General features: G+C 47.7%; 1 protein-coding gene across 3 annotated transcripts; it reads right to left on the reverse strand.

Moving 5' to 3' along the window:
* LOC134983532 (zinc finger protein 585A-like) lies at window positions 1-27,097 on the reverse strand. 3 transcript variants are annotated; one of them, XM_063949188.1, is made up of 7 exons: window positions 26,898-27,097; window positions 7,666-7,854; window positions 6,344-6,423; window positions 6,123-6,224; window positions 4,275-4,862; window positions 1,676-2,890; window positions 1-1,622 (listed from the first exon to the last, which is right to left on the reverse strand). In XM_063949188.1, exons 3-7 carry the CDS (start codon window positions 6,375-6,377, stop codon window positions 157-159), a joined length of 3,405 nt encoding a protein of 1,134 aa, XP_063805258.1. In that variant the 5' UTR covers window positions 6,378-6,423; window positions 7,666-7,854; window positions 26,898-27,097; the 3' UTR covers window positions 1-156. The 3 variants fall into 3 exon arrangements, with proteins under 3 accessions (XP_063805258.1, XP_063805257.1, XP_063805259.1); XM_063949187.1 differs by having other exon boundaries at window positions 1,676-2,893; XM_063949189.1 differs by lacking the exon at window positions 6,344-6,423 and having other exon boundaries at window positions 1,676-2,893.
* Between the last annotated feature and the right edge of the window lie 870 nt (window positions 27,098-27,967).

Consider the following 27,967-nt stretch of genomic DNA (forward strand, 5'->3'; position numbering starts at 1 on the left):
TGGTAGACAAGAGCATGACGTCTTATTGTTTCACCCAGTGGCAGCAAAAAGCATAGGACATAGAATAAGAACCTTGAGGAACATTGCATGGCAATGGTGATGAGAATAAACAGGATCCTCACCTGTGTGATGTCTATTGTGTGAAACAGAGCTGATTTACTTCTCAAACTCAGAGCATGGATATGACCTCTCACTTGTGTGACTTCTCTGATGTGTAACAAGATTTGATTTCAGTGTAAAACATTTTCCACACTCAGAACATGGAAATGGTTTCTCACCTGTGTGACTTCTCTGATGTGTAATCAGATTTGATTGCTGTGTAAACCATTTCCGACACTCAGAACATGAAAATGGTTTCTCACCTGTGTGACTTCTCTGATGTGTAACAAGTTTTGATTTATGTGCAAAACATTTCCCACACTCAGAACATGGAAATGGTTTCTCACCTGTGTGACTTCTCTGATGTGTAACATGTTCTGATTTCAGTGTAAAACATTTCCCACATTCAGAACATGAAAATGGTTTCTCACTTGTGTGACTTTTCTGATGTATAACAAGATTTGATTGCTGTGTAAAACATTTTCCACAATCAGAACATGAAAATGGTTTCTCACCTGTGTGACTTCTCTGATGTGTAACAAGATGTGATTTATGTGCAAAACATTTCCCACATTCAGAACATGAAAATGGCTTCTCACCTGTGTGACTTCTCCGATGTGCAACAAGATCTGATTTATGTGCATAACATTTCGCACACTCAGAACATGAAAATGGTTTTTCACCTGTGTGACTTCTCCGATGTGTAACAAGATCTGATTTATGTGCATAACATTTTGCACACTCAGAACATGAAAATGGTTTTTCACCTGTGTGACTTCTCCGATGTGTAACAAGATCTGATTTATGTGCAAAACATTTTGCACACTCAGAACATGGAAATGGTTTCTCACCTGTGTGACATCTCTGATGTTTAACAAGATGTGATTTCAGTGTAAAACATTTCCCACACTCAGAACATGGAAATGGTTTCTCACCTGAGTGACTTATCCGATGTGTAACAAGATCTGATTTATGTGCAAAACATTTCCCACACTCAGAACATGGAAATGGCCTCTCACCTTTGTGACTTCGCTGATGTATAACAAGAACTGATTTGTATGTAAAACATTTCCCACACTCAGAACATGGAAATGGTTTCTCACCTGTGTGACTTCTCTGATGTGTAACAAGACTTGATTTGTGTGCAAAACATTTCCCACACTCAGAACATGGAAATAGATTCTCACCTGTGTGACTTCTTTGATGTATAACAAGATGTGATTTCTGGATAAAACATTTCTCGCACTCAGAGCAAGAAAATGGCCTCTCACCTGTGTGACATCTCTGATGTTTAACAAGATGTGATTTCAGTGTAAAACATTTCCCACACTCAGAACATGGAAATGGTTTCTCACCTGTGTGACTTCTCTGATGTGTAACAAGACTTGATTTGTGTGCAAAACATTTCCCACACTCAGAACATGGAAATAGATTCTCACCTGTGTGACTTCTTTGATGTATAACAAGATGTGATTTCTGGATAAAACATTTCTCGCACTCAGAGCAAGAAAATGGCCTCTCACCTGTGTGACTTCTCAACATTTTGCACACTCAGAACATGGAAATGGTTTCTCACCTGTGTGACATCTCTGATGTTTAACAAGATGTGATTTCAGTGTAAAACATTTCCCACACTCAGAACATGGAAATGGTTTCTCACCTGAGTGACTTATCCGATGTGTAACAAGATCTGATTTATGTGCAAAACATTTCCCACACTCAGAACATGGAAATGGCCTCTCACCTTTGTGACTTCGCTGATGTATAACAAGAGCTGATTTGTATGTAAAACATTTCCCACACTCAGAACATGGAAATGGTTTCTCACCTGTGTGACTTCTCTGATGTGTAACAAGACTTGATTTGTGTGCAAAACATTTCCCACACTCAGAACATGGAAATAGATTCTCACCTGTGTGACTTCTTTGATGTATAACAAGATGTGATTTCTGGATAAAACATTTCTCGCACTCAGAGCAAGAAAATGGCCTCTCACCTGTGTGACATCTCTGATGTTTAACAAGATGTGATTTCAGTGTAAAACATTTCCCACACTCAGAACATGGAAATGGTTTCTCACCTGTGTGACTTCTCTGATGTGTAACAAGACTTGATTTGTGTGCAAAACATTTCCCACACTCAGAACATGGAAATAGATTCTCACCTGTGTGACTTCTTTGATGTATAACAAGATGTGATTTCTGGATAAAACATTTCTCGCACTCAGAGCAAGAAAATGGCCTCTCACCTGTGTGACGTCTCTGATGTATAACAAGAGCTGATTTGTATGTAAAACATTTCCCACACTCAGAACATGAAAATGGTTTCTCACCTGTGTGACATCTCTGATGTGTAACAAGATCTGATTTATGTGCAAAACATTTCCCACACTCAGAACATGGAAATGGCCTCTCACCTGTGTGGCTGCTCTGATGTCTAAGAAGATACGATTTGTATGTAAAACATTTCCCACACTCGGAACATAGAAATGGACTCTCACCTGCCTTACCTGTCTGTGGGTTAAGAGCCTTTGTGTTCTGTGTAAAACATTTGGCATCTATAGAACAGGGAAACGCTGTGTCTACTGTCAGAGCTGTAACAGATGCACCAATATCAGAGTGATCAGGAGAACATTTCCCAGGATCAGGGGGATCAGCTGATAGAGCTGGATGTATAATTAGGATAATGGGGTTAGTTCCTGGAGAATCCTGTCTACTGTCATTATCTTTTATTTCACAATCCGGGGATAACATTAGATGTCCTTCTGAGATGTTCCTGCTTGTGTGTCCATCTGCTGGAAGTAAAATACATTATGCACAAATAAACTTGAATTAAACAAATTAAATATTGTAGTTTATGTTCAAAAATGGCAAATTACTATAAATGAGTAGAGAAGACCCAGGATATTACATGGTACATTATATAATTCTGTAACTGACATTAACTAGTACTATAGTTCTGGCATTGCTTTTATGTTTAATTAAAAATACTAGGAAGCTTGGACTGGAGTATAATAAACACTCAAAGACTGTGGGGAGGAGACTGGTCAAATTTCTGGGCGGGTGACACACAGTGACATGATGTGAGGGGGAGAGCAGGAGTATAATAGGGGCTGATGGCTCCTGGTGTATGAGATACACCAGAGAGTGTGGGGAGGAGACTGGTCAGATCTCTGGGCTGGTAACACACAGTGACATGATGTGAGGGGGAGAGCAGGAGTATAATAGGGGCTGATGGCTCCTGATGTATGAGATACACCAGAGAGTGTGGGGAGGAGACTGGTCAGATCTCTGGGCTGGTAACACACAGTGACATGATGTGAGGGGGAGAGCAGGAGTATAATAGGGGCTGATGGCTACTGATGTATGAGATACACCAGAGAGTGTGGGGAGGAGACTGGTCAGATCTCTGGGCTGGTAACACACAGTGACATGATGTGAGGGGGAGACCAGGAGTATAATAGGGGCTGATGGCTCCTGGTGTATGAGATACACCAGAGAGTGTGGGGAGGAGACTGGTCAGATCTCTGGGCTGGTAACACGCAGTGACATGATGTGAGGAGAAGAGCAGGAGTATAATAGGGGCTGATGGTTACTGATGTATGAGATACACCAGAGAGTGTGGGGAGGAGACTGGTCAGATATCTGGGCTGGTAACACACAGTGACATGATGTGAGGGGGAGAGCAGGAGTATAATAGGGGCTGATGGCTCCGGATGTATGAGATACACCAGAGAGTGTGGGGAGGAGACTGGTCAGATATCTGGGCGGGTGACATACAGTGACATGATGTGAGGAGGAGAGCAGGAGTATAATAGGGGCTGATGGCTCCTGATGTATGAGATACACCAGAGAGAGTGGGGAGGAGATTGGTCAGATCTCTGGGCTGGTAACACACAGTGTCATGATGAGGGTAGAGCAGGAGTATAATGGGGGCTGATGGATCCTGATGTATGAGATACACCATAGAGTGTGGGGAGGAGACTGGTCAGATCTCTGGGCTGGTAACACAGTGATATGATGTGAGGGGGAGAGGAGTATAATAGGGGCTGATGGGCAGATACATTTTCCTCATTAGTATGTACTGACAGAGGAGGGTGTAGGATAAGAGATTGCTGTAGTGACTGAGAAAGGAGACTATGTGACTCTTTTCTGTAATAAGTGTTTATTACTCACCTGTGCTGATATCTGTAGGGATTTCCTCCTCCTTACACTGCTGATCACCCCTCACATACGTCTCTTCTTCTCCCTCTTTATCTTCTGCCTTCATATCAGTCACATACGTCTCTTCTTCTCCCTCAATATCTTCTGTCTTTATATCAGTCACATACGTCTCTTCTTCTCCCTCTATATCTTCTGCCTTTATATCAGTCACATACGTCTCTTCTTCTTTCTCTATATCTTCTGCCTTTATATCAGTCACATACGTCTCTTCTTCTCCCTCTGTATCTTCTGCCTTTATATCAGTCACATACGTCTCTTCTTCTCCCTCTGTATCTTCTGCCTTTATATCAGTCACATACGTCTCTTCTTCTCTCCTTTTATCTTCTGCCTTTATATCAGTCACATACATCTCTTCTTCTCCCTCTATATCTTCTGCCTTCATATCAGTCACATATGTCTCTTCTTCTCTCTTTATATCTTCTGTCTTTATATCAGTCACATACGTCTCTTCTTCTTCCTCTATATCTTCTGCCTTTATATCAGTCACATACATTTCTTCTTCTCCCTCTATATCTTCTGCCTTCATATATGACAGATCTTCTACCTATATAACCCCAAAAAACAATATATAATGACACTTACATAGAGTCAAATGAAGCGGAGGTGAAATAGTATAACACACACATAGCTTTTTTACAGATCTTATAGCAGGGATGGGAAACCTTTTGCCCTTCAGCTGTTAATGAACTACACATACCATCATGCCCTGCATCAGTTTTGCAATTTGGTTATGCTAAATGTTATGATTCCCGTACTCCAGACCAGAGGAGATCTTATGGCAGAGGTCTGAGTACTGGGAAGATATGCTGGTTGTGGGAGCAGGTGAGCCTAGTAACCCCTGGCGCCCTAACTCCGTTATCTCGCCCGTGTTATCAGAAATCCCTTGCGAGACTATGGTTGCTTGAGCCCATGGCAGCCGCGTTCGAAGGGCGGATTATGTCTGCCCAACCCCGATGCCCCCGCAGGTCTTAATGGGAGACAAAGGGAAATCCGAGACAGGGTGATAACAAGGGGCCCTCTGACTAAGCAACCAGGCCAGGGGTTACAAGCTAACTAACTTAAACCAAAGGTATGTGCGGACTAGCCGCCAGGGAAAAGGACAACCAAAGATCCCCTGATCCGTTACTCCTATCCAACACCGCTGGATACCAGAGTGGATCTGTGGGAGCGGAATCCTCCGCAAAAGCTCCAGAACACAAATAAACTAAATAATAAACAGTAGCGGACAAGCCGCAACACACGGCTGAGCCGCGACTCACGAACACCACAGGATGTTAAAGGTGCTCGGTCAGACTCCAGGAATAGATGACAAACTTCCGAGTACAGGATCTCTGAGGACAGGAACAACCGGATTGAGCAGGACTGGAAACTCTCTGTAGCAGACACAGGCAAACAGGAAGCTATCACCGGCGTCTGTAGGAAGTCCTGAGGGTGCCTTTATTCAGGAACCCTCCAATCAAGATCCAGACAGGGTAATCTATTTGACATGCCGTGCAGCTTGTATGCTGCACGGCCAGCACATAATCAGGTAATCAAAACAGACCCAGCAACGGGGAACGCGGCTGAACGTGGCGTCCCCGTTGCTAAGGTCAGGGCGGCTCAGTGCGCCCGGCGTCTAGCGTTGCTAGGGAGCCGGCGGCTGAACGCGCACGGCGTCCCTGGTTGCTAGGCGCCGGGCCGCACCGCCGAGCGGACCCCGGCGCCTAACACTAAAACTGTTGCAGAGCATGCTGGGATGTTCTCCATCCCTGTCATACAGAGACAGTCACTTTGGTATATAGGTGAGACCCTAAATCCCACCTACCTGATCCTCCTGTGGGGCCCTGTGAGTCTCCTCTGTACAATACTGGGAATACAGAGGACGGGGACATCTCTCTGGGGTATCTCTGTTACTGGGTCCATCTGTAGGAGACACACAGTGACTGAGTACAGTGTATATATGTGATTATCAGCTGATGTGTGTATATAGGGGCCCCCCATACCTGCTCTCCCCTGTACAATATATGACAGTCTCCTCTTACCCAGTGATGTGAGGGGCCGGTGATTCTCCATCATCACGTCCTTGTACAGACCACTGTGTTCCTCTATATACTCCCCCCTCCTGCATGGAGACATAGACAGTGACATCCTGACACCTTATAGGAACCAGACACACACAGTGATACAGTCATCACCCAGTCACATCCCCTGGTATTACTGTATAATGTCCCATACCCAGCAGTCACCTCTCCAGTCATCACTCAGACACATCCCCCGGAGTTACTGTATAATGTCCCATTCCCAGCAGTCACCTTTCCAGTCGTCACTCAGACACATCCCCTGATGTTACTGTATAATGGCACATTCCCGGCAGTCACCTCTCCAGTCATCACCCAGACACGTCCCCCGGGGTTACTGTATAATGTCCCATTCCCGGCATCCACCTCTCCAGTCATCACCCAGACACGTCCCCCGGTGTTACTGTATAATGTCCCATTCCCGGCAGCCACCTCTCCAGTCATCACCCAGACACATCCCCTGGTGTTACTGTATAATGTCCCATTCCCAGCAGTCACCTCTCCAGTCATCACCCAGACACATTCCCTGGTGTTACTGTATAATGCCCCATTCTCACCAGTCACCTTTCCAGTCATCACCCAGACACATCCCCTGGTGTTACTGTATAATGTCCCATTCCCAGCAGTCACCTCTCCAGTCATCACCCAGACACGTCCCCTGGTGTTACTGTATAATGTCCCATTCCCAGCAGTCACCTCTCCAGTCATCACCCAGACACATTCCTGGTGTTACTGTATAATGTCCCATTCCTGGCAGTCACCTCTCCAGTCACCACCCAGACACGTCCCCTGGTGTTACTGTATAATGTCCCATTCCCAGCAGTCACCTCTCCAGTCATCACACAGACACATCCCCTGGTGTTACTGTATAATACCCCATTCCCAGCAGTCACCTCTCCAGTCATCACCCAGACACGTCCCCTGGTGTTACTGTATAACGCCCCATTCCCAGCAGTCACCTCTCCAGTCATCACCCAGACACATCCCTGATGTTACTGTATAATTTCCCATTCCCAGCAGTCACCTCTCCAGTCATCACCGACACATCCCCTGGTGTTACTGTATAATGTCCCATTCCCAGCAGTCACCTCTCCAGTCATCTCCCAGACACGTCCCCTGGTGTTATTGTATAATACCCCATTCCCAGCAGTCACCTCTCCAGTCATCACCCAGACACGTCCCCTGGTGTTACTGTATAATGCCCCATTCCCAGCAGTCACCTCTCCAGTCATCACACAGACACGTCCGCTGGTGTTATTGTATAATACCCCATTCCCAGCAGTCACCTCTCCAGTCAGCAGCTGAATGATCTTGTTGGTGATTTCCAGGATCTTCTGGTCATTGTGTCTCTCATGCATCTGCGAGTAAGGAGGAGGCACTGTGATGGGGCTCTGAGTCCTGCTCAGTCCTCCTGACACAAGTGGACAGCTGATGGATGTCTTACACTCACTGGATGTCTTCACTACTGTGTAATCCTGTGTAATGAGGGAAACATCAAATACCAATGTATATACTCCCAGATCCCCCTCACCTCCCCAGTCATGTCCCAGTATTATTACTATAGATATAAGTGACATCACTGTTACACTCCCAGACCCCGTCACCTCCACAGTCATGTCCTTGTATTATTTCTAAATATATATGTGACATCACTGTGCCGCTCTCAGATCCCCTCAGCTCCCCAGTCATGTCCCTGTGTTATTACTATAGATATAAGTGGTCACTGTTACACTCCCAGACCCCCTCACCTCCCCAGTCATGTCCCAGTATTATTACTATAGATATAAGTGATGGATGTCACTGTGACGCTCCCAGATCCCCTCACCTCCCAGTCATGTCCCTCTATTATTACTATAGATATAAGTGGTCACTGTTACACTCCCAGATCCCCTCACCTCCCCAGTCATGTCCCAGTATTATTACTATAGATATAAGTGATGTCACTGTGACGCTCGCAGATCCCCTTACCTCTCCAGTCATGTCCCGGTATTATTACTATAGATATAAGTGATGTCACTTTGACGCTCCCAGATCCCCTTACCTCTCCAGTCATGTCCCTGTATTATTACTATAGATATGTGACGTTACTATCACACTCCGAGATCCCCTCACTTCCTCAGTCATTTCCCTGTATAATTCAAAAAAAGGGAAAATGACCCGAGGGTAACTGTCTCCAGGCGCTGATTGGGTAGGTTCACCACAGCAGCTAAACCAAAGAGATGGTAAGTATCTGTTTGTCTCTCTCTATCTATCTATTCTGTCTGTTGCAATGTGTAAAAAGGGGACGCTGTCTGCTATAATGTGTAAAAAGGGGACGCTGTCTGCTGTAATGTGTAAAAAGGGGGACGCTGTCGGCTGTAATGTGTAAAAAGAGGTACGCTGTCTGCTGTAATGTGTAAAAAGAGGGACACTGTCTGCCGTAATGTGTAAAAAGGGCTCTACATGGTGTAGTGGCGCTAATGTGCAGCGTAATTTGAATAATGGAGACTACTGTGCACCGTAGTATGAATTGGTATTATTTTGTGGCCATGCCCCTTCCCCATGAAGCCACGCCTGTATATATTTTCCCCCCGCACCTACTGTGCGTACTGCCCCTATCTTGTATTGGGGGGAGGGGGGCGCCAGTGCTCTTTCTTGTACTCAGTACTAAAAGGCCTAGTTACGGCACTGTGAAGAGGGAGCATACAAAGTAACGGTACAGTACTTTTTATTCCAGTTATGCAACGTATACAAATAGAAGAAAAAAACATATTGGAAATGATGTGGTAAAATCACACACAAAACTAAAAATAACAACACAAATTGCAGTTAATGTTATTTCATTTTTAGAGGGCAACACTACAAAACAACACTAACTAGAGGAGTCACCTTAAAGTGTTCTATACACACACTAACTGCATTCTATATAACAGACACATACTGTAGCTACAGGTCCCACCTAGGCCACTCCCACTAATCACACACAGTAGAAATGTGCAGAGTATGCTACATGCAGTACTGTACACACCAGATGACAGTCAGTGCAGCTCCTGATGTGCCAGTGGCTATTCGAGGGCATTGATTTATCACTTTGTCCAACACTTATTTACAGTAATCCATTTAATTTATCAAAACAACAAGTATGATATGCCTATGGGAGGGCCACACACAATTGCAGATTAGTAGTGTGCAGCATTAATAGACCTAGAGCAGCAGGAATGGTGTACTGCAGTGCAGAGCCAAACTCCTGCGGTTTCCCTGTGCAGAGTTCCCAGCCAGCAGTATCACACAGAGACTGCTGCATGCTGTGCACAGGGGTGTGCTGCCAGTGCCGATGAGCCTTGTCCTCTGCACCAGTGTAGGGCGGCAGGCAGGCTCAGGTTACCCATGAGAGAAGGGTAGATCAGCTGTGTGATAACAGTGCAGATCATACTCACTGTATACAGTATAGAGTATATAGAGCTGAGGCACAGAAAAGGGATGTTACAGGACCTTACCGAGCCAGAGCACTGGAGGATTAGGAGCATGAAGGCAGCGGCAGTGCTGAGTGCTCTGTCAGAAGTGAGCTGTCTGTACTTCCTGGTCAGGTCCTGGATAGGTCAGCTGATCATCATTGAGGCAGATGTAGTAGCCGTCTCCCGCGGTCTGTTTTCTCTGTGAGATTATTGGCCACGGCAGAGCCCCGCCCCCCTGCACTAGGCAGTCCTTACTATCACAGGGAAGGCTGATGCTGTGTCTTCCTGGAGCACCGCAACACACGTGAGTCTAGATTATAAAAATGATTTGACGAATACAAAGATTATACCTACAAGTTAGAAATATTTACTTTGTACTGTCCAGATGATTTTTATAATAAAAACTTTGTATCTGTTGTATGACAGAAGAGGCACTGCCTCCCCTGACAGCACGTCCCTGGAACTTGGATGTGCAGAACACCTTTCAAGAACATCTGGACTTCAAGGAGAGAAGCCAATTGTTTCTGAAAGAAAATAGACATGGCCCAAATCTGGACTCTTATGGAGCCTAGGCGTAGGCCCACATCCACTTCCAATTGCAGAAAAAGCAGGAAATGTCCCAGATGAAATTCCCCCGTAGAATATTGTCTGCTCTCCTCCAGAAACGTTGGTAATGTTTACCCCTTTCTAGCTTGGATCATAGTCGGAATAACCTTGTCAGGAATCCCTCTCCTGGCTAGAATCAGCCGTTCAACTTCCATGCCCTTAAATGTAGCCGTGGTAAGTCTTGATAGACGAACGGGCCCTGTTGTAGAAGATCCTCGCGAAGAGGTAAAGGCCACGGATCTTCGAGGAGCATCTCGAGATGATCCACATACCAGGCCCTTCATGGACAGTCAGGAGCAATGAGGATTGCTTGAACCTTTTCCCTTTTTATTCTGTTTAGAATGGTTGGGATCAGAGGAAGTGGAGGAAACACGTACACTAGATGGTAGACCCACGGAGTTCCCAGAGCGTCTACCGCCACTGCTTGTGGATCTCTCAACCTGGAACAATTCCGCTTGAGTTTATTGTTGAGTCGAGTTATCGGTGAATATCCCCACCGACGTGTCAACCACTGGAACAACTCCAGGCGAAGGCCCCATTCCCCCGGGTCCATATCGTATCTGCTGAGGAAGTCTGTTTCCCAGTTGTCCACTCCCAGGATAAAGACCGCCGACAATACCATTGCATGTTTTTCCGCCCAGAGGAGAATTATTGACACCTCTGACATTGCGGCTCTGCCCTGTTGGTTTATGTACGTCAATGCCGTCACATTGTCCGACTGGACCTGAATAGCCTGATTCTGAAAAAGAAATACAGCGTTGTATATATCCCTGAGTTCCAGGATGTTTATTGGAAGGATGACTTCCTGACTTGACCACCTTCCCTGAAACTGTACCTCCTGGGTGACTGCGCCCCAACCTTTAAGGCTTGCTTTTGTGGTTAGCAGTATCCAATTCTGAATCCCAAACCTGCGGCTCTCAACAAGGTGAGCAGTCTGTAGCCACCACAGGAGGGAGATCCTGGCTTTTGGGGACAGAAGAATCCCCTGGTGCATGTGAAGATGTGATCCGAACCATTTGTCCAACAAATCCAGCTGGAAGGGTCTCACATGAAACCTCCCATACTGAATTGCTTCGTAAGAAGCCAGCATTTTCCCCAGAAGGCGTATGCAGAGATGCACTGCGATTCAAGTCAGCTTCAAGACAGCCCGAACCATCGACTGGATTACAATTGCCTTTTCCAAGGGGAGGAATACTTTCTGAGATTCTGTGTCCAGTATCATTCTAGGAACTGAAGCCTCTGCATTGGTTCTAGGTGAGATTTTGGAAAATTCAGAATCCACCCATTAGCCAGAAGTAGTCTGGTCGAGAGGGCAATGCTCTCCAACAGTTGTTCCCTGGACACTGCCTTTATCAGAAGATCGTCCAGGTACGGAATTATGTTCCCTCCTTGTTTGCGGAGTAGTAACATCATCTATGCAATCACTTTGGTGAACACCCTTGGTGCCGTGGAGAGAACTGATAGTGACAGTCCTGCAGTGCAAATCGAAGATAAAGTCTGGTGAATCGGCCAGATCGGAATGTGAAAGTACGCATCCTTGATATCCAGAGCCACTAGGAATTCCCCCTCCTCCAGACCTGAGATCACCGATCTCAGAGACTCCATCTTGAATTTGAGCACCCATAAGTATGGGTTCAATGACTTGAGATTCAGAATCAGTGTTACTGAACTGTCCGGCTTCGAAACTACAAACAAGCTGGAATAGTAACCCTTGTTTTGTAGATGAGGTAGAACTGGAACAATGACTTGGGTCTGTAACAGTTTTTGAATGGCGTCCTGTAAGGTTATTCTTGCACCTTGTGAATCTGGTAAACCTGATTTGAAGAATCTGTGAAGTGGGAGCTCCTGGAACTCCAGTCTGTAGCCCTGGGATATAAGGTCTAAGACCCAGGGATCCTGGCACTATCTTGTCCTGATGTGGCTGAAAAATTTTAGCCATGCTCCCACCAGACAGACTTCCAGGCATTGCGGTTCACGGTCATGCGGAAGGTTTTGAGGAAGCAGAGCCTGAACTCTGTTCCTGCGACCCTGAAGTAGCAAGTTTCCGTGGTTTACCTCTAGCACGTCTGGCGGCGGCAGAAGAACCTCTGGCCTTGCCCCTATACTTGGCCGTCCGAAAGGACTGTAGGTTGGGTGTAGGGTGGCCAATCCCGGGATCGGCATCGGCGGGATCCCGGGATTTGAGGCCAAAAATGCTGGGATTTGAATCCCGGGATTGGAGCCTTCATTCCCGGGATTCACTTGCGCATGCGCACTACTAATTCCTGACCGGGCAGCGCCGCTGAGCACTAGCGCTCGGCTCAGCCTCAGCCTCACTTTACATCACTTTATTCCCTGAAGCAGAGTGCCAGGCTGTATGTACCATAAGATATATATATATATATATATATATATATTTATTATACATACACAGTACAATCCCGGGATCCCGGGAATCCCGGGATTGAGCATTTTTCAATCCCGATCCCCGGGATTGGAAAAACGGCCCGGGATTGGCCTCCCTAGTTGGGTGCTGAAGAGGTCTTCCTAGCTGGGGGAGCTGCAGAAGGAAGGTATGTGTACTTACCCACAGTAGCTTTGGAGATCCATTTCATCTCCAAATAAGGACTTGCCTGTGAAAGGTAGGCCTTCCACGCCTTTCCTGGAGTCCACTGGCGTAGCCATAAACCCCTGTGTACCGACACTGCCATAGCTGTAGTGCATGCATTAAGCAGGTCTATCTCTTTTATAGCTTCCACCATAAAGTTTGCAGAGTCCTGTATATGTTGCAGGAGCAAAATAATCTCCCCTTGAGGCAAGGTATCTAACCCATCAATTATGTTACCTGACCATTTAGCAATGGCTTGCGTAATCCACCCACATGCTATAGTGGGTCTCTGGGCCACCACTGCAGCTGTATACAAAGATTTAAGTGTAGTCTCAAATTTGCAATCAGACGTTTCTTAGGGAGGCTGCACCCAGGACAGGCAATACAATTTTTCACGAGAGCTTGGAGACCGATGCATCTACTATTGGTGGATTTTCCCATATTTTCCTATCCTCAGGAGGAAAAGGAAAAGATGATAACAACCGTTTAGGGATTTACCCATGGTTCTTCAAACAGGGTATTTGACACAGGAAAAGTGGCTGAGGATTTCTTCTTTATATTAAAATGAGATTCCTCAATCTCATCCGTCACCTTATCAGGGATATTCAGAACTTCTCTGATAGCTTCTATGAGAGCCTCTATTCCCTGCGACAGAGTACCCTCCCCCATCTCTGAGTCCACCTCACCCTCCTCCATGTCCGATCCCTCATCATCAGAGGCAGACTGCAGGATATGGACCAAAGTACGTTTTTGCGGAAAATGGCAGGGGACTGAGACGCTGATTTGAGTACTGAGTCTCTTTTCAGAAACTCAGACATGGATTGTCTTAATTGTAACATTTGATTGTCTTAAGTATTGTGTCTCTTTCTCGTTCCGAGCGGGTGATTCAGACCTGATCGTAGATGTGCTAAATTTTTAGCACAACTACGACCAGCTTCTCTGACATGCGAGGGAATGCACAGCACAGGGCTAGTCCGCCCAGCATGTCAGGCCCTACCCCGTTGTACAAGCAGAAAAGCATCGCACAGCGGCCATGCTTTTGTACTGTAAAAGTAGCTCTCAGCCAGCGCAGTTCTCGCGCACTGGCTGGGAGTTACTCATCGCTGCTTGGGTCGCAGCGGTTGCGTGTGACATCACACAGCTGACACTGCCCGCCCACGGCACGATCCGGGCACGCCTGCGTTGCACGGACCGCACCCCCTAAATGGCGGCTAAATGCCTCTGGCCCGCACAGCGACCGCCTCTGCCTGTCAGTCGCTGGGCAGTTCAGGCCTGATCGCTGCTGTGTCAACATGCACATCACCGATCAGGTCTGAATTAGCCCCCGAGATAACTTAGTATAAATGGAAGAAATCATTCCCCTAATGGAGTCCAGCCATGCGGGTTCAGCCCCACTAGCCTGGGAAGGGATACTACACTGAGTGCACACTAGTGACCCCCTGGGGAAGAGGAACGCTGTTCCTTACATGAAACACACTCTTTGCCTGACATACTGTATAGTGACAGCATACACACACACACACACACACACACACACACACACACACACACACACACACACACACACAAACAGGAAAAGGTTAAATGCACAATTAACCCACAAAGAGCCCTTCCAGGGAGACACAGAGATTATGGAACCAGCACACGGCGCCCTTATCTCTGATGTCAAGCTTAGCCGGGTCGCAGACTAATAACCTAGATTAAGGACTTCGTACACTAATAATCGCTCTCCCCTGCTATGACCCCCGGGTACCGCTGAAGTAATCTGGAGTCTCTCCAGAGGAGCTGCGCTTCTCTGTCAGTCAGCGTCTGTATAGCTGCAGTAGGGAAAATGGTGCCTGTGAGCTGCTGGATCCGCTCATGCTGAAGCCCCACCCCTTCAATGGCACGCGGTCTTCCTGTTCTTCTTTATACTGGCTGTATGTCTTATGTGCATAAAATGGATACCAACTCCTTTTATGTCTTTGTTGCCAGTCTAGGTACTGTGTCCGCTGCTCAGCCATAATGGCCGGCGAACCACTAACTAGGACGCAGGCTTAGTACTCACCACTCTTCATTCTTCTGGCTCTGTTAGGGGTGGCGTCATGCAGCGGGAATGTACGCTCATCGTGGTGGGGCTTGCAAATAGTTCCCTCAGGAGCTAGTGTCCTGTCAGCGGGGAACGGGACCATTAACCCTGAGAGAGGTTGGGCCATTAACCCCCCTAAATCCCACGAAGCAGGCAGGCTGGTGCCAACCAGTCCTGCCTGAAAATAAACTCAGAAACTAAATGTAGAAAACTCTTCAGGAGCTTCCAGAGATGTGACCGTCTCCTTCGGGCACATTTTCTAAACTGAGTCTGGTAGGAGGAGCATAGAGGGAGGAGCCAGCGCACACTATCATTTTCTTAAAGTGCCCAAGGCTCCTAGTGAACCCGTCTATACCCCATGGTACTAATGTGGATCCCACTATCCTCTAGGACGTGAGAGAAATCAGTTCCGCTATTACGTCTGTGAAGACCCTCGGGACTGTCGAGAGGTCAAAGGGCAGTGCCTGGATCCGACACTGAGAGTTCTTTGGGACAAACCGTAGGAGTACCTGATGTGTAGGTCAGATTGGGAAGTGGAGCTATGCGTTCTTAAAATCAAATGACACCAAGAACTAAGACTCTTCCAAGGCCGCGATTACCACCGTTAGTGAATCCTCTTGAATCCGTAGACTATTAGGTATGGATTCAGGGAATTCAGTTGCAGGATGTGACTGACCGAGTTGTCCGTCATTAGGGACCACCAATAAATTTGAGAAGAACAGTTCCTTTGATGTGTTGGAACTGGAACAATGACTTCTGCTTCCAGGAGCCTGTGAATAGCCGCTTGCAGAGTTACCTGTTTTTCTGGGGAAGCTGCCAACCTGAGTGGAAAATTCTGAGAGGAGGAGTATCGAGCTCTAGTTTGTAACCCCCCCCCAGATCAGGTCCCTGACCGAGGCATCTCAGCAGGTGCCTTCCCAGATGTGACTGAAAATTCTGGGACACGCTCCCACCTTGGGATCCCTGAGAATAGGGGAGGGAGTCCTGCTGCAGGTTCTGATGGGTAGTAGTGGCTCCCCGACATCTATGACCTCTGGCACCTCTGCGTTTGAGGCTCCCCTGGCTCTACCTCTAAACCCTGTAAGCTGAAAAGGACCAGTGTATGTGCTCTTGGAGGTGGGACTGCAGAAGGGAGATAAGCAGACTTACCTACCATGACCTGTGATAGCCACTTATTCAATTTTGATCCAAACAGGGCATCTCCTGTGTATGGAAAGCCTGCTCCACCTCGCTTTGACTCTGCATCCGCTGTCCATTGATAGTCACAAAATCCTATGCACCGAAAATGCTTTCGAGGATCACCTGGAGTGAGCAGTCCTACATTCCTGGAAGCCTCAGAGATAGACTGCTGATTTTTATGTATAAGCATTTCTTTAAGGAAGAGAGTTCCTGGGATCAAAAGTACGATCGGCTTTGATAACTGGGTAACCGAAGGATCCACTGTTAGTGGATTTTTCCCTAGTTCCCTACTGTCAAAAGGAAAAGGAAAAGAAAGTAGAATTGTCCTAGGGATTTGAACTTCTTATCCGACTTTGAACTGTGGCTATCTAGTTCCAGTGATACCAGAAAGGTCACACAGGGACTCTCTTGTCTACCAAATAGGAAGGCTGCTGCAGCTCACCTTTCTTCTTGGGTAATTGTGAGACTCCCATCACAGTCTCTAGTAGAGATTCAAGCCCTTGTGAGGAAGATTCAATCTGTTTTCTCCTCAGCTTCCACAAATGTGCCTCTCTCTAGAGGTGGCATATCACCACGATTTTAGTACTGCAGGGAGTGACCGTTCTTTTGTTACCCTGTCCATGACTAAAAACCAAAACTCTTTGCCGCATTCTGCTCCCAGATAGGCTCAGGGGTGTGTAATGTGTGCGAATGAAGGATTTCCCTATCTCTCCTGGCAGCTGCCAATTCTGAGGATAGGTCAGCCATAAATCCTGTTAAAGCCGACACCCAAATCGGTATGGTCTCCTGAGTTGTGATGGCTGGCTGTGAAGCAGACTGCTGCCGACACTGCTCAGTCTGATGATATATCTGCATTGGCTGGCTGTGAAGCAGACTGCTGCCGACACTGCTCAATTTGATGATATATCTGCAGTGACTGTGAAGCAGACTGCTGCCGACACTGCTCAGACTGATGATATATCTGCAGTGGCTGGCTGTGAAACCGACTCCTGCCGACACTGCTCAGTCTGATGATATATCTGCAGTGACTGTGAAGCAGACTGCCGCCGACACTGCTCAGTCGGTTGATATATCTGCAGTGGCTGACTGTGAAGCAGATTGCTGCCGACACTGCTCAGTCGGTTGATATATCTGCAGTGGCTGACTGTGAAGCAGATTGCTGACAACACTGCTCAGTCTGGATTCCACAGGGAATAACATTGGGGTGCAGGTAAAAGAGATGACAACAGTTAGTAGCCACAGACACCACATTCTCACGACAGGAGAAAGTACCAGCAGCTAATGCCATACAAACCCAAAGAAGCTAAGTGCGTCAGGGTGGGTGCCTTGTGGAATCCAGTGTACCTCGCAGAAAGAGATTAAACAAAGGTAAGTTCTTACTATAAACATCCTTTTCTGCAGCGGGGTACACTGAATAACACAGGGAATAACATTGGGGATGTCCTAAAGCAGTTCCTCATGGGAGGGGATGCACTGTAGTGAGCACAAGAACCCGGCGTCCAAAGGAAGCATCCTGGGAGGCAGAATATAAAAGGCATAGAACCTAATGAACATGTTCACTGAGGACCACGTAGGCGCTTTGCACAATTGTTCGAGGGACGTTCCACGGCGGGCCGTCCAAGAAGGTCCAACAGACCGAGTAGAATGGGCCTTGATAGTAGAAGGAGCTGGAAGTCCAATCTGTAAATAAGCTTGTGCAATCACCATACTAATCAATCTGGCCAAGGTCTGCTTATTCGCAGGCCAGCCATGTTTGTGAAAACCAAAAAGAACAAAGAGAGAATCAGATCTCCAAAGGTAGCGGTTCTCTTCACATAGATACGGAGAACCCATACCACATCCAAAGACCGCTTTTTGGAGGACAAATCAGGAGAGATAAAGGCCGGAACCACAATATCTTGGTTAAAGTGGAAAGATGACACCACCTTAGGTAGATAACCAGGGCGTGTTCTTAGAACCGCACGGTCACGGTGAAAAATCAGGAAGGGAGACCTACAGGATAAGGCACCCAAGTCTGAAACCCATCTAGCAGAGGCAATAGCCAGCAAAAACAAGACCTTAAGTGTAAGCCATTTAAGGTCCACAGGCTCAAGAGGTTCAAACGGAGACTCTTGTAGGGCATCCAGAACAACCAACAAATCCCAAGGAACCACAGGAGGAACATAGGGAGGTTGAATCCGTAAAACACCCTGAGTGAAGGTATGAACGTCAGGCACAGTCGCAATTTTTTCTCTGAAACCACACCGACAAGGCTGAGACATGAACCTTGAGGGAGGCCAGACAAAGGCCTGATTCCAGGCCCTGTTGCAGAAATGCCAAAAGGTTGGCAGTACTGAACTTGTATGCATCAAAATTCTTAGCCGCGCACAGGGTGAAGAATTCCAGACTCTATAATAAATCCAAGCCGAAGCCGGTTTACAGGCTTTCAACATCATTTGAATGACCGCCTCAGAAAAACCTTTGGCCCTCAGAACTGAAGCTTCAAGAGCCACGCCGTCAAAGCCAGTCGGGCCAAATTCTGGTAGAGACAGGGGCCCTGAATGAGGTGGTCTGGGCGTTGCGGAAGCAGAAGAGGATGCTCTATCGAGAGACCCTGTAGGTCTAAGAACCAATGCCGTCTGGGCCACGCTGGAGCGATCAGAAGTAGTATTCCTTCTTCTTGCTTGAACTTCCTTATCACCCTGGGCAGAAGTGACACCGGAGGGAACACGTACGGCAGCCGAAAGTTCCATGGAATTGCCAGTGCATCCATGAACGCTGCTTGAAGATCCCTTGTTCTTGCACCGAAAACCGGAACCTTGTGATTGTGTCGAGACACCATCAGGTCTACATATGGTAGGCCCCACTTGTACACTAGGAGTTGAAATACTTCTGACTGAAGGGCTCCACTCTCCGGTGTGTACATCCTGACGACTGAGGACGTCCGCTTCCCAGTTGAGGACCCAGGAATGAACACTGCCAATATGGCTGGCAGATGGCGTTCCACCCATTGAAGAATCTTTGACACTTCCATCATTGCCATGTGGCTTCGCATGCTGCCTTGATGATTTATGTAAACCACTGTGGTGGCATTGTCCGACCTTACTTGAACAGGCCTGTTCTGTAACAGAGGCAGGGCCAGTATCAAAGCATCTCTAGAATATTTATGTGAAGAAGAGATTCCTCCCTGTTCCACCGACCCTGAAGAGAGTGTTGCTATAACACCGCGCCCCAACCCCGCAGACTGGCATTCATCTTTAGAAGGACCCAGTTGGAGATCCAGAAGGGATGACCCCTGCTCAATTGTTGGTCCTGTAGCCACCAGCTCAGTGGCAGATAAAGTTCCGGAATCAAGGAGATCGTGTTAGATCTGATCCGGTGAGGCAGGCCATCCCACTTGACCAGGATTAGCTTCTGCAGAGGACGAGAGTGAAATTGAGCGTACTCTACCATGTCGAAAGCCAACTCCACGATGCCAAGTACTTGCATCGCCGAGTGTACCAACACTCACGGACAAGAAAGGAAGTATCTTATCTTGTCCTGAAGCTGCAGGACCTTCTCTTGGGACAAGAACAACCGTTGGTTGTGTGTGTCCAACAATGCCCCCAGGTGCACCATGCTCTGAGCAGGCACCAGGGAGGATTTCTTCCAGTTGATGAGCCACCCATGTTCTTGTAGGAATTGGACCGTCAGTTCCAGATGATGGAGGAGAACCTCTGGGGAGTTTGCCAGGATCAACAAGTCGTCCAGATACGGCAGGATCCCGATACCCTGACAGCGGAGCAGAGCCGTCATAACCGCCATGACCATGGTGAAGATTCGCGGAGCCGTGGTCAGTCCAGAAGGTAAGGCCTGGAATTGATAATGTAGGTTGCCAATAGAAAACCGCAGGTATTGCTGATGTGACATGGCAATAGGTATATGTAGGTAAGCATCCTGTATGTCCAGGGATACCATATAGTCCATGGGCTCCAAGGCCAGAACAATAGAGCGAAGAGTTTCCATACGGAACTTAGATACCTAAATTTGTTCAAAGACTTGAGGTTGAGAATGGGCTGGGAGGAACCATTCTGTTTCGGAACTAGGAACAATGTTGAATAATACCCCCTGCCTCTCTGAGCCAGAGGCACGGGCACTATCACTCCTGTGTCCAGGAGGGATTGTACCACCAAATGGAGAGTTTTTGCTTTCACCGGATCCGAAGGTATATTTGTCTAGGAAAACTGGCGAGGGGACGTTTCTTGAAAGAGATGGCGTATCCATGAGCGATGACTTCCCTTACCCAGGAGTCCTAAGTGGTCTGTAACCATACCTGGGCAAACCATAGTAGTCGGCCTCCCACCCTGGGATCCCCCAAGGGGAGGCCCGCCCCGTCATGCAGCAGGCTTATCTGGTTTGGAAGCAGGCTGATGGGAAGCCCAGGAACGTTTAGGTTTGGGCTTAGAGGTTTTGGAAGTGCGTGCCTGTTTCGGGTACGCCTGACCCTTTTCTTTACTTGGAGGTCGAAAGGAAAGAAAGATGGTACTTTTAGCCTTCGGAACCAAAGGATTAGTACGACGCAGACAAGCAGTTTTAGCAGACGCTAAGTCAGCAACAATCTTGTTCAGATCTTCCCCAAAAAGGATGTCTCCTTTAAAAGGGATAACCTCCAAGGTATTTTTAGAGTCCAGATCCACAGACCAGGACCACAACCACAGAATCTGGCGAGCCATAATGACCGTAGTAGATGTTTTGGCTGCCAGGACACCGGCATCAGAGGCCACCTCCTGAATATAATGAGAGGCTGTGATAATATATGAAAGACACTGTCTGACAATATCAGAAAAATTAGAAGGTAGCTCCACTTCAACTTCTTGAATCCAGGCTTTAATAGCCTTCGCAGCCCAAGAAGCCGCTACAGTAGGTCTATGCACAGCACCCACAAGAGTGCAAATAGACTTTAAGCAACCCTCCATGCACTTATCCGTCGGTTCCTTCAGAGAGGTGACAGAAGTGACAGGCAGAATAGATAACACCACCAGACGCGCCACTTGTGAATCCACCGGCGGCGGTGTTTCCCAATTTTTACTTAACTCTGCAGCTGTCACGATCCGGGTTATTAGCCCCCATTATTTACCTGCTAAGTGCCTTCTGAGACTGGCCCGGCGTTCCAGGCCCGGATTCCACCTGCACTGTCTGCGGGCAGCGCGCTGCATATCTGTATCTCAAGGTGCTCCTCGGGTGATCGCAGCAGCTCTGACATGGCAACATTACACAAAACATCCATCTGTTTAAAGTATGGCGTCTCCTGCCCTCTGCGGCCTCCGCCGCCATTACTGCCGATTCTCACACATTAAATACAAACAGACTTTCCCTCCAGTTTCAGACATTGGGCGCAGCCATGTTTGTTTTGCATCACATGTTGTTTTCAGCCTATCCACTGCAGTCTGGGCTCTGTGTAATTATCCAGCCAATCCCTGCTCACCAGCTGGTATAAATATCCTGCTCCAGGGCTGGATACTCGTCAGTGCTTTGGTTGTCAATCCTGCATACATGCCTGTCCTGTTTGGTGAATTCTCAGCTTGACTTTCCAGGGATTCCAGCTCCTGTGATTCAGCTTCTCCAAGAGACCGGCACCAATCACCATCCTGCGGTGCAGCCTGACTCCTGCAGTGTTCCAGCTCTGATTCCTGGCTTTCTACTGCGGTCCTGACATTGGCTTCCAGCGTTGGTTCTATTCTGCCTCCAGCTTCCAGCGGTGTCCTGGTATCATTATGGCTGCCATTATCTACAGCATCGCTCACTAGCTTCTGTGGTAAAGTGTCACTGGCTTCCAGCTTCCAGCGCGTCACTCACATCACCCTCAGCTTCCAGCACTGATTGGTGTTACCATCTGAATCCAGCGGTGCTTCACGTCATCTCCAGCGGTATTCATATATCACTCTGCATATTATTCCACACAACATCGAACCACAGTATCCATCGATGCTCACCATCGAACTGTTGCTCCAGTGGTGAGTTCAGCACATCTTTCCTCACACCTGGTCCGTCCGGTAGTCTCTGGCAATCCTATCTACATCTCTTCAGCCTCAGTGTATCAGCGCCTGTCCCAGTCTCCTGTCTACCACCTACTGGGCGGTACTTGTCGTTCCTCATTACAGCGGTTAGCTGTGGCCACAGACTTTCTAACTCCGGATTTTGGCAAGGACTTTACCATCTTGTTCTGCATAGCCACAGTCGCAAATACCAGCTGCACTCCCAGGAACTGTACTGCATTTCATTCTGCACTCACTGTTGAAGATATCTCATTGCCAGGAGTTATACTGTGTCCAATAAACTGACTGTTATAATTTTACTCCGTTGTTGTGGTCACGCCTTCGGGTTCATGGTGTTCTAATCATCCTGTATGTCTAGGAACCTAATCTCACCTCCACGGTTCACCTACATGCCAGCCCTTACATCTGAGGGTTCATGGTGTTCTAATCATCCAGTATGTCTAGGAACCTAATCTCACCTCCACGGTTCACCTATATGCCAACCCCTACATCTGAGGCTCCCCTCAGTCAGCCTCATCCCTCAGTTGTGACAGCAGCGAGGGGATAATGAGTATTTTCTTAGACAGGGAGAATTTCTTTCCTGGAGACTCCCAGGATTCCTGACGTATGTCAACTAAATGGTCAGAATGGGGCAAAACTAATTTAGTGGCCTTCTGACATTTGAACTTATCGGGTTTCTTAGACGTATGCGGAGATTCAGATTCATCATCAATCTGAAGAATCAGTTTGATAGCCTCCAAGAGGTCAGGAACATCCACCTGTGTAATAGATTCCACATAAGAAGAACCTGCATCAGTGTCTGAGGGGTCAGTGTATACGGATGAAGTACCCGAAACATGCGTGGATTGTGTGGAAGTAATGGCCCGTTTAGATGACCCTTTGGTCCTAGGAGGGTGAGGGTTAGGTTTTTATTTAACCAAAGACTGATTTAATTGCTGTAACTGAGTTGACAGAGTATCTGCCCATGGCGGACTAACTGCAGGGACAATATGTGGCTGCAATAGCACAGGAGGTCCCACAGGGGGCTTAAGTCTCGTTACTAGCGTAATCAGTAATTAGAAAAAGCAGACCAGGGTGGGTCTCCGTGTGCCCCCAGTGCTGCAGGATGACTGGGGGGTATAGAACCCCCAATACCTGAACCCTCAGCTGCAACGTTTTCCTCCTAGCAATCCGTAGCATCAGCTTAAGGACATCCCACCTACCACTAACTTTGTCGTTGGTGCCAACGTGCACCAAGACCGCTGGGTCGTTCCCGACCCCTCCCAACAATCTTTCTACCCGGTCTGCAATGTGCCATACCCGAGCACCCAGGAGAGAACAGACTGTACGAGGGTCCCGGTCCCGGTAGCAGATTGCCCTATCCTGTGAAACACTGACGCACTTAGCCCCCCTCAGGGTACAGAATATAGTGATAGCAATATGTGTGAGATACACAGAATAGGAACCACACAGCAGCTATAGGCACACACAGTCACATGTACAATGCAGGAATTATTACAAACAATAATAAAACTGCACTGGACTAGCAATACTAAGTAAAGCTACAAATATTGTATTAAATGACCTTCAGGCTGTGTGTGTATAAGGTGTATATGAAACATACATGCATTCTGTGCTTAGACTTAGCTCCCATCACCATAATATCTCGTTATGGTATGCAATTATTCCAAAATACGGAAAAATCCCATATCCAAAATACCTCTGGTCCCAAGCAGTTTGGATAAGGGATACTCAACCTGTATAACAATGCACAGTAACCACTGGGTGTATATCACAGGATACTTGTATTAAATATCCCTGAATGTATGCACTGTCTAAAGGACATGTAGAATACTTAGTGTCCAGTAAATGGACAGCGCTGATGAGACAGGCGGCTTTACAGAGGTGACATCGCCCAGCAGTCCCAGAATCAGCGCAGCTCTGTGTAATGGCGCCCAAACGCTGACAGGGAGTGGGGGAGAGAGAGAGAGATGCAGCTCCGGGGCGGGAACATTTACTGTTAATTGCACCTGGGGAAGGGGCTACAGGTCAGAGCCTTATCCCCTTGCTGGACTTCACCACCGGGTACTGCGGGGCCTATACTAAACGGATTTAGTAAATCTGACCTGTGCCTCTTGCCCTGGTGGATATAGTGGGGTCCCTGCACGGCCACAGTGTCCACACCAGCAGCGCGGACTGTCTCCGGAGACTGCGCTGGATCGTGATTTCGGCGGGTCCAGCCTCAGGGACCCTCTTACCTCCTCCCGATGATGCGGCCACGCGATCCAGGAGAGCAACGGCGGTATGTGTACCTGATGGGACCGGAGCACCTCCGCTGTAAGTACCCGGCAACCAGGGCACAGGAGTATACAGCGCCGCTGGGGGAGGTGAGGGAGCCGCAGCACGGAAGGTCAGCATGACATATAGCACCAAGTGCCTGTGCTGCGGCCCTTGAAGTCTTCTTTCTTCTTAGAAAGCTCTTTTCAGGGCTGCCTAGCGCAGCCCCCCCTGTTACCTGCCTGCACTGCAGGCACCAACTTACAGACTGTGCTCCAGTGCCTGGAGGCGGGGTTATAGAGGAGGCAGCGCTATGCATCCTGGGAACAGTCAAAGCTTTAGCCTGTTGGTGCCTCAGATCAAGATCCAACTCTACACCCCAATGTTATTCCCTGTGGAATACCAGTGTACCCCGCTGCAGAAAGGGAAGATCTTTAATAGCCTCGCTCATAAAATTTGCAGCATCCTGTATATGTTGGAGCAGAGTAATGACCAGAGAGTATAAACTCAATAACCATATCAGACCACTTGACTACCGCCCTGGAAATCCACCCCTGGGGTGTTGTGCTGCACCTGCTGCTGTATAAATTGCATTGAGCATGGTCTCATTGTTATGGTCAGCCGGCTCGTTCAGGTATATAGCCCCTGGATACCGACTGACGGGAGGAGGGGGGGGGGGGGGTGTTCCATAACTTCTTGTCCTCAGCTGGGAGGGGAAACGTAGTTAAAAACCTCTGAGGAATTTTACATTTCTTAGTGAAACCACTAGAGGGGGCCGAGAAGCCTTCTTGGTATCTGTCTCTCTCTTTTAGCTATCGAAAAAATCTCGCCGTGTGTACACACCATTAGCCCCATGAAGCAGGTGGTCTGTCTGCCAACCAGAGCTACCTGATAATAACAAAGTACAATAAAAATAAAGGAAACTCTCTGGAGCTCCAGAGAAAATAACCTGGTTCCTTGGGCACATTTTTCTAAACTGAATCTGGTGGGAGGGGCAAAGAGGGGAGGAGCCAGCACACACATACACACTAAAAGTTTTTAAGTGCCAGGCTAGAGTGCACAGGTTCTCAAACTCGGTCCTCAGGACCCCACACAGTGCATGTCTCCTCACAGAATCACAAGTGACATACTTAACTCCACCTGTGGACCTTTTAAAATGTGTCAGTGATTAATTAATACACCTGTGCACCTGCTGGGTTACCTGCAAAACATGCACTGCGTGGGGTCCTGAGGACCGAGTTTGAGAACCACTGCTATAGTGGAACCGATCTATACCCCATGGTACTAAAGTAATAGACCCCAGTATCCACTAGGATGTAAGAGAAAAGCTTTTCAGGGCTGCCCAGTGCTGTCCTCCTGTTCGGTGACCTGCTACTGCAGGCACCAACTCGAAACTGAGATGATCCCCCTGTATACTATGACAGCACAAGCCACTCCACCTGTATATAATGACAACACAGACCGCTCCCCCTGTATATTATAACAAAACAGTCCGCTCCTCCTGTATACTGTGACAGCACAGGATGCTACCCCTGTATATTATACTGTATATTATGACACACAGGCCACTCCCCCCTGTATATTATAACACTGGCCACTCCCTCTGTATATTATGACAACACAGGCCACTCCATCTGTATATAATGACAACACAGGTCGCTCCCCCTGTATATTATAACAAAACAGTACACTCCCCCTGTATACTGTGACAACACAGGATGCTACCCCTGTATATTATAACAAAACAGTACACTCCCCCTGTATACTGTGACAGCACAGGATGCTACCTGTGTATATTATACTGTATATTATGACACACAGGCCACTCCCCCCTGTATATTATAACACTGGCCACTCCCTCTGTATATTATGACAACACAGGCCACTCCATCTGTATATAATGACAACACAGGTCGCTCCCCCTGTATATTATAACAAAACAGTACACTCCCCCTGTATACTGTGACAACACAGGATGCTACCCCTGTATATTATATTATACTGTATGTAACACTTGGTTATAACTATAAGTTAGAAATTATAAAGTGTATGTATATAGGTGTTTATAAACTGTGTATATCATAATAAATGTTTAATATATCCCTCCCCTAAAGTGATAGTAGACTGTGTGGCTAGAGAGAGTTAGTAGCAGCCCTGAATTGGTTAAATACAGCACTGACTGAGTTAAATGCTGCTTTGAACTTTCTAGAGTGTCCACGAGCTGCAGGAGAGTTTTTTTCTAAAAGAGTTCACGAGCAAGGAGCGGGATACATCCGGGAACTGTGTGAATCTCTATAAATAGCTTGACCTTTTGCTCTGAGGGGAGAGGAGTGAGAGACTGTCAGTGTGAGCAGCGTCTGCAGCAGGACTTTACCTCAGGTCTGCACAGACTATGCCTCTGTCTGCTCCATGTCCCTGCTGCAGGGGGATGGAAGGAGTGTAGCCCGACTGCCAGGATCCTGTTCTCTGATCCACCCCTCTGATGTCACTGCTGACAGAGGGGAGCCCCAGCATTACTGAGCTTCTTACTAATAAGAAGGGGCCTGTTCATGAGGAGAGGAAGGGGCCGCCCAGTGTGACCATATAAGGGTATGTGCCTGATCAGCTGTATCTCCCTGAGAGAGCCTGCCAGAGACAGAGGGACCATAGAGGTAATACAAAAGCACTTCTAATGTACAGCAGAACAGTGACCTGTCATAGGTACTAGCAAACAGCAAAGTATTGATTAAAAGCAGTTTATTAGCACATGCTATTGTGCTTGGATAACATCATAAACAGTCTCCTCAGCATGTCATTAATGCAGATCTATTGCTGTTTCTCACACTAAAGCCATCCTTGTAAGATCTACTATAATCTGCTGGGAGACAGGGAGACACTGCCAGGGACCAGCTCTCCTCCAGCTGCACCTAGTAACACTGCCAGGGACCAGCTCACCTCCAGCTGCACCTAGTAACACTGCCAGGGACCAGCTCTCCTCCAGCTGCACCTAGTAACACTGCCAGGGACCAGCTCTCCTCCAGCTGCACCTAGTAACACTGCCAGGGACCAGCTCACCTCCAGCTGCACCTAGTAACACTGCCAGGGACCAGCTCACCTCCAGCTGCACCTAGTAACACTGCCAGGGACCAGCTCACCTCCAGCTGCACCTAGTAACACTGCCAGGGACCAGCTCACCTCCAGCTGCACCTAGTAACACTGCCAGGTACCAGCTCACCTCCAGCTGCACCTAGTAACACTGCCAGGGACCAGCTCACCTCCAGCTGCACCTAGTAACACTGCCAGGGACCAGCTCACCTCCAGCTGCACCTAGTAACACTGCCAGGGACCAGCTCACCTCCAGCTGCACCTAGTAACACTGCCAGGGACCAGCTCTCCTCCAGCTGCACCTAGTAACACTGCCAGGGACCAGCTCTCCTCCAGCTGCACCTAGTAACACTGCCAGGG

Source organism: Pseudophryne corroboree, assembly GCF_028390025.1.
Source record: "Pseudophryne corroboree isolate aPseCor3 chromosome 3 unlocalized genomic scaffold, aPseCor3.hap2 SUPER_3_unloc_17, whole genome shotgun sequence".
Classification (NCBI taxonomy): domain Eukaryota; kingdom Metazoa; phylum Chordata; class Amphibia; order Anura; family Myobatrachidae; genus Pseudophryne; species Pseudophryne corroboree.

Excerpts from the sequence above, each read along its gene's own strand:
- LOC134983532 (XM_063949187.1), bottom strand. The coding sequence starts at position 6,377 with ATGATGGAGAATCACCGGCCCCTCACATCACTGG. Across the intron at positions 4,863-6,122 it reads CCCACAGGAGGATCAGGTAG|AAGATCTGTCATATATGAAG; the intron begins GTGGGATTTAGG and ends TTATATAGGTAG. Across the intron at positions 1,623-1,675 it reads ACATCAGAGATGTCACACAG|GTGAGAGGCCATTTTCTTGC; the intron begins GTGAGAAACCAT and ends GAAGTCACACAG.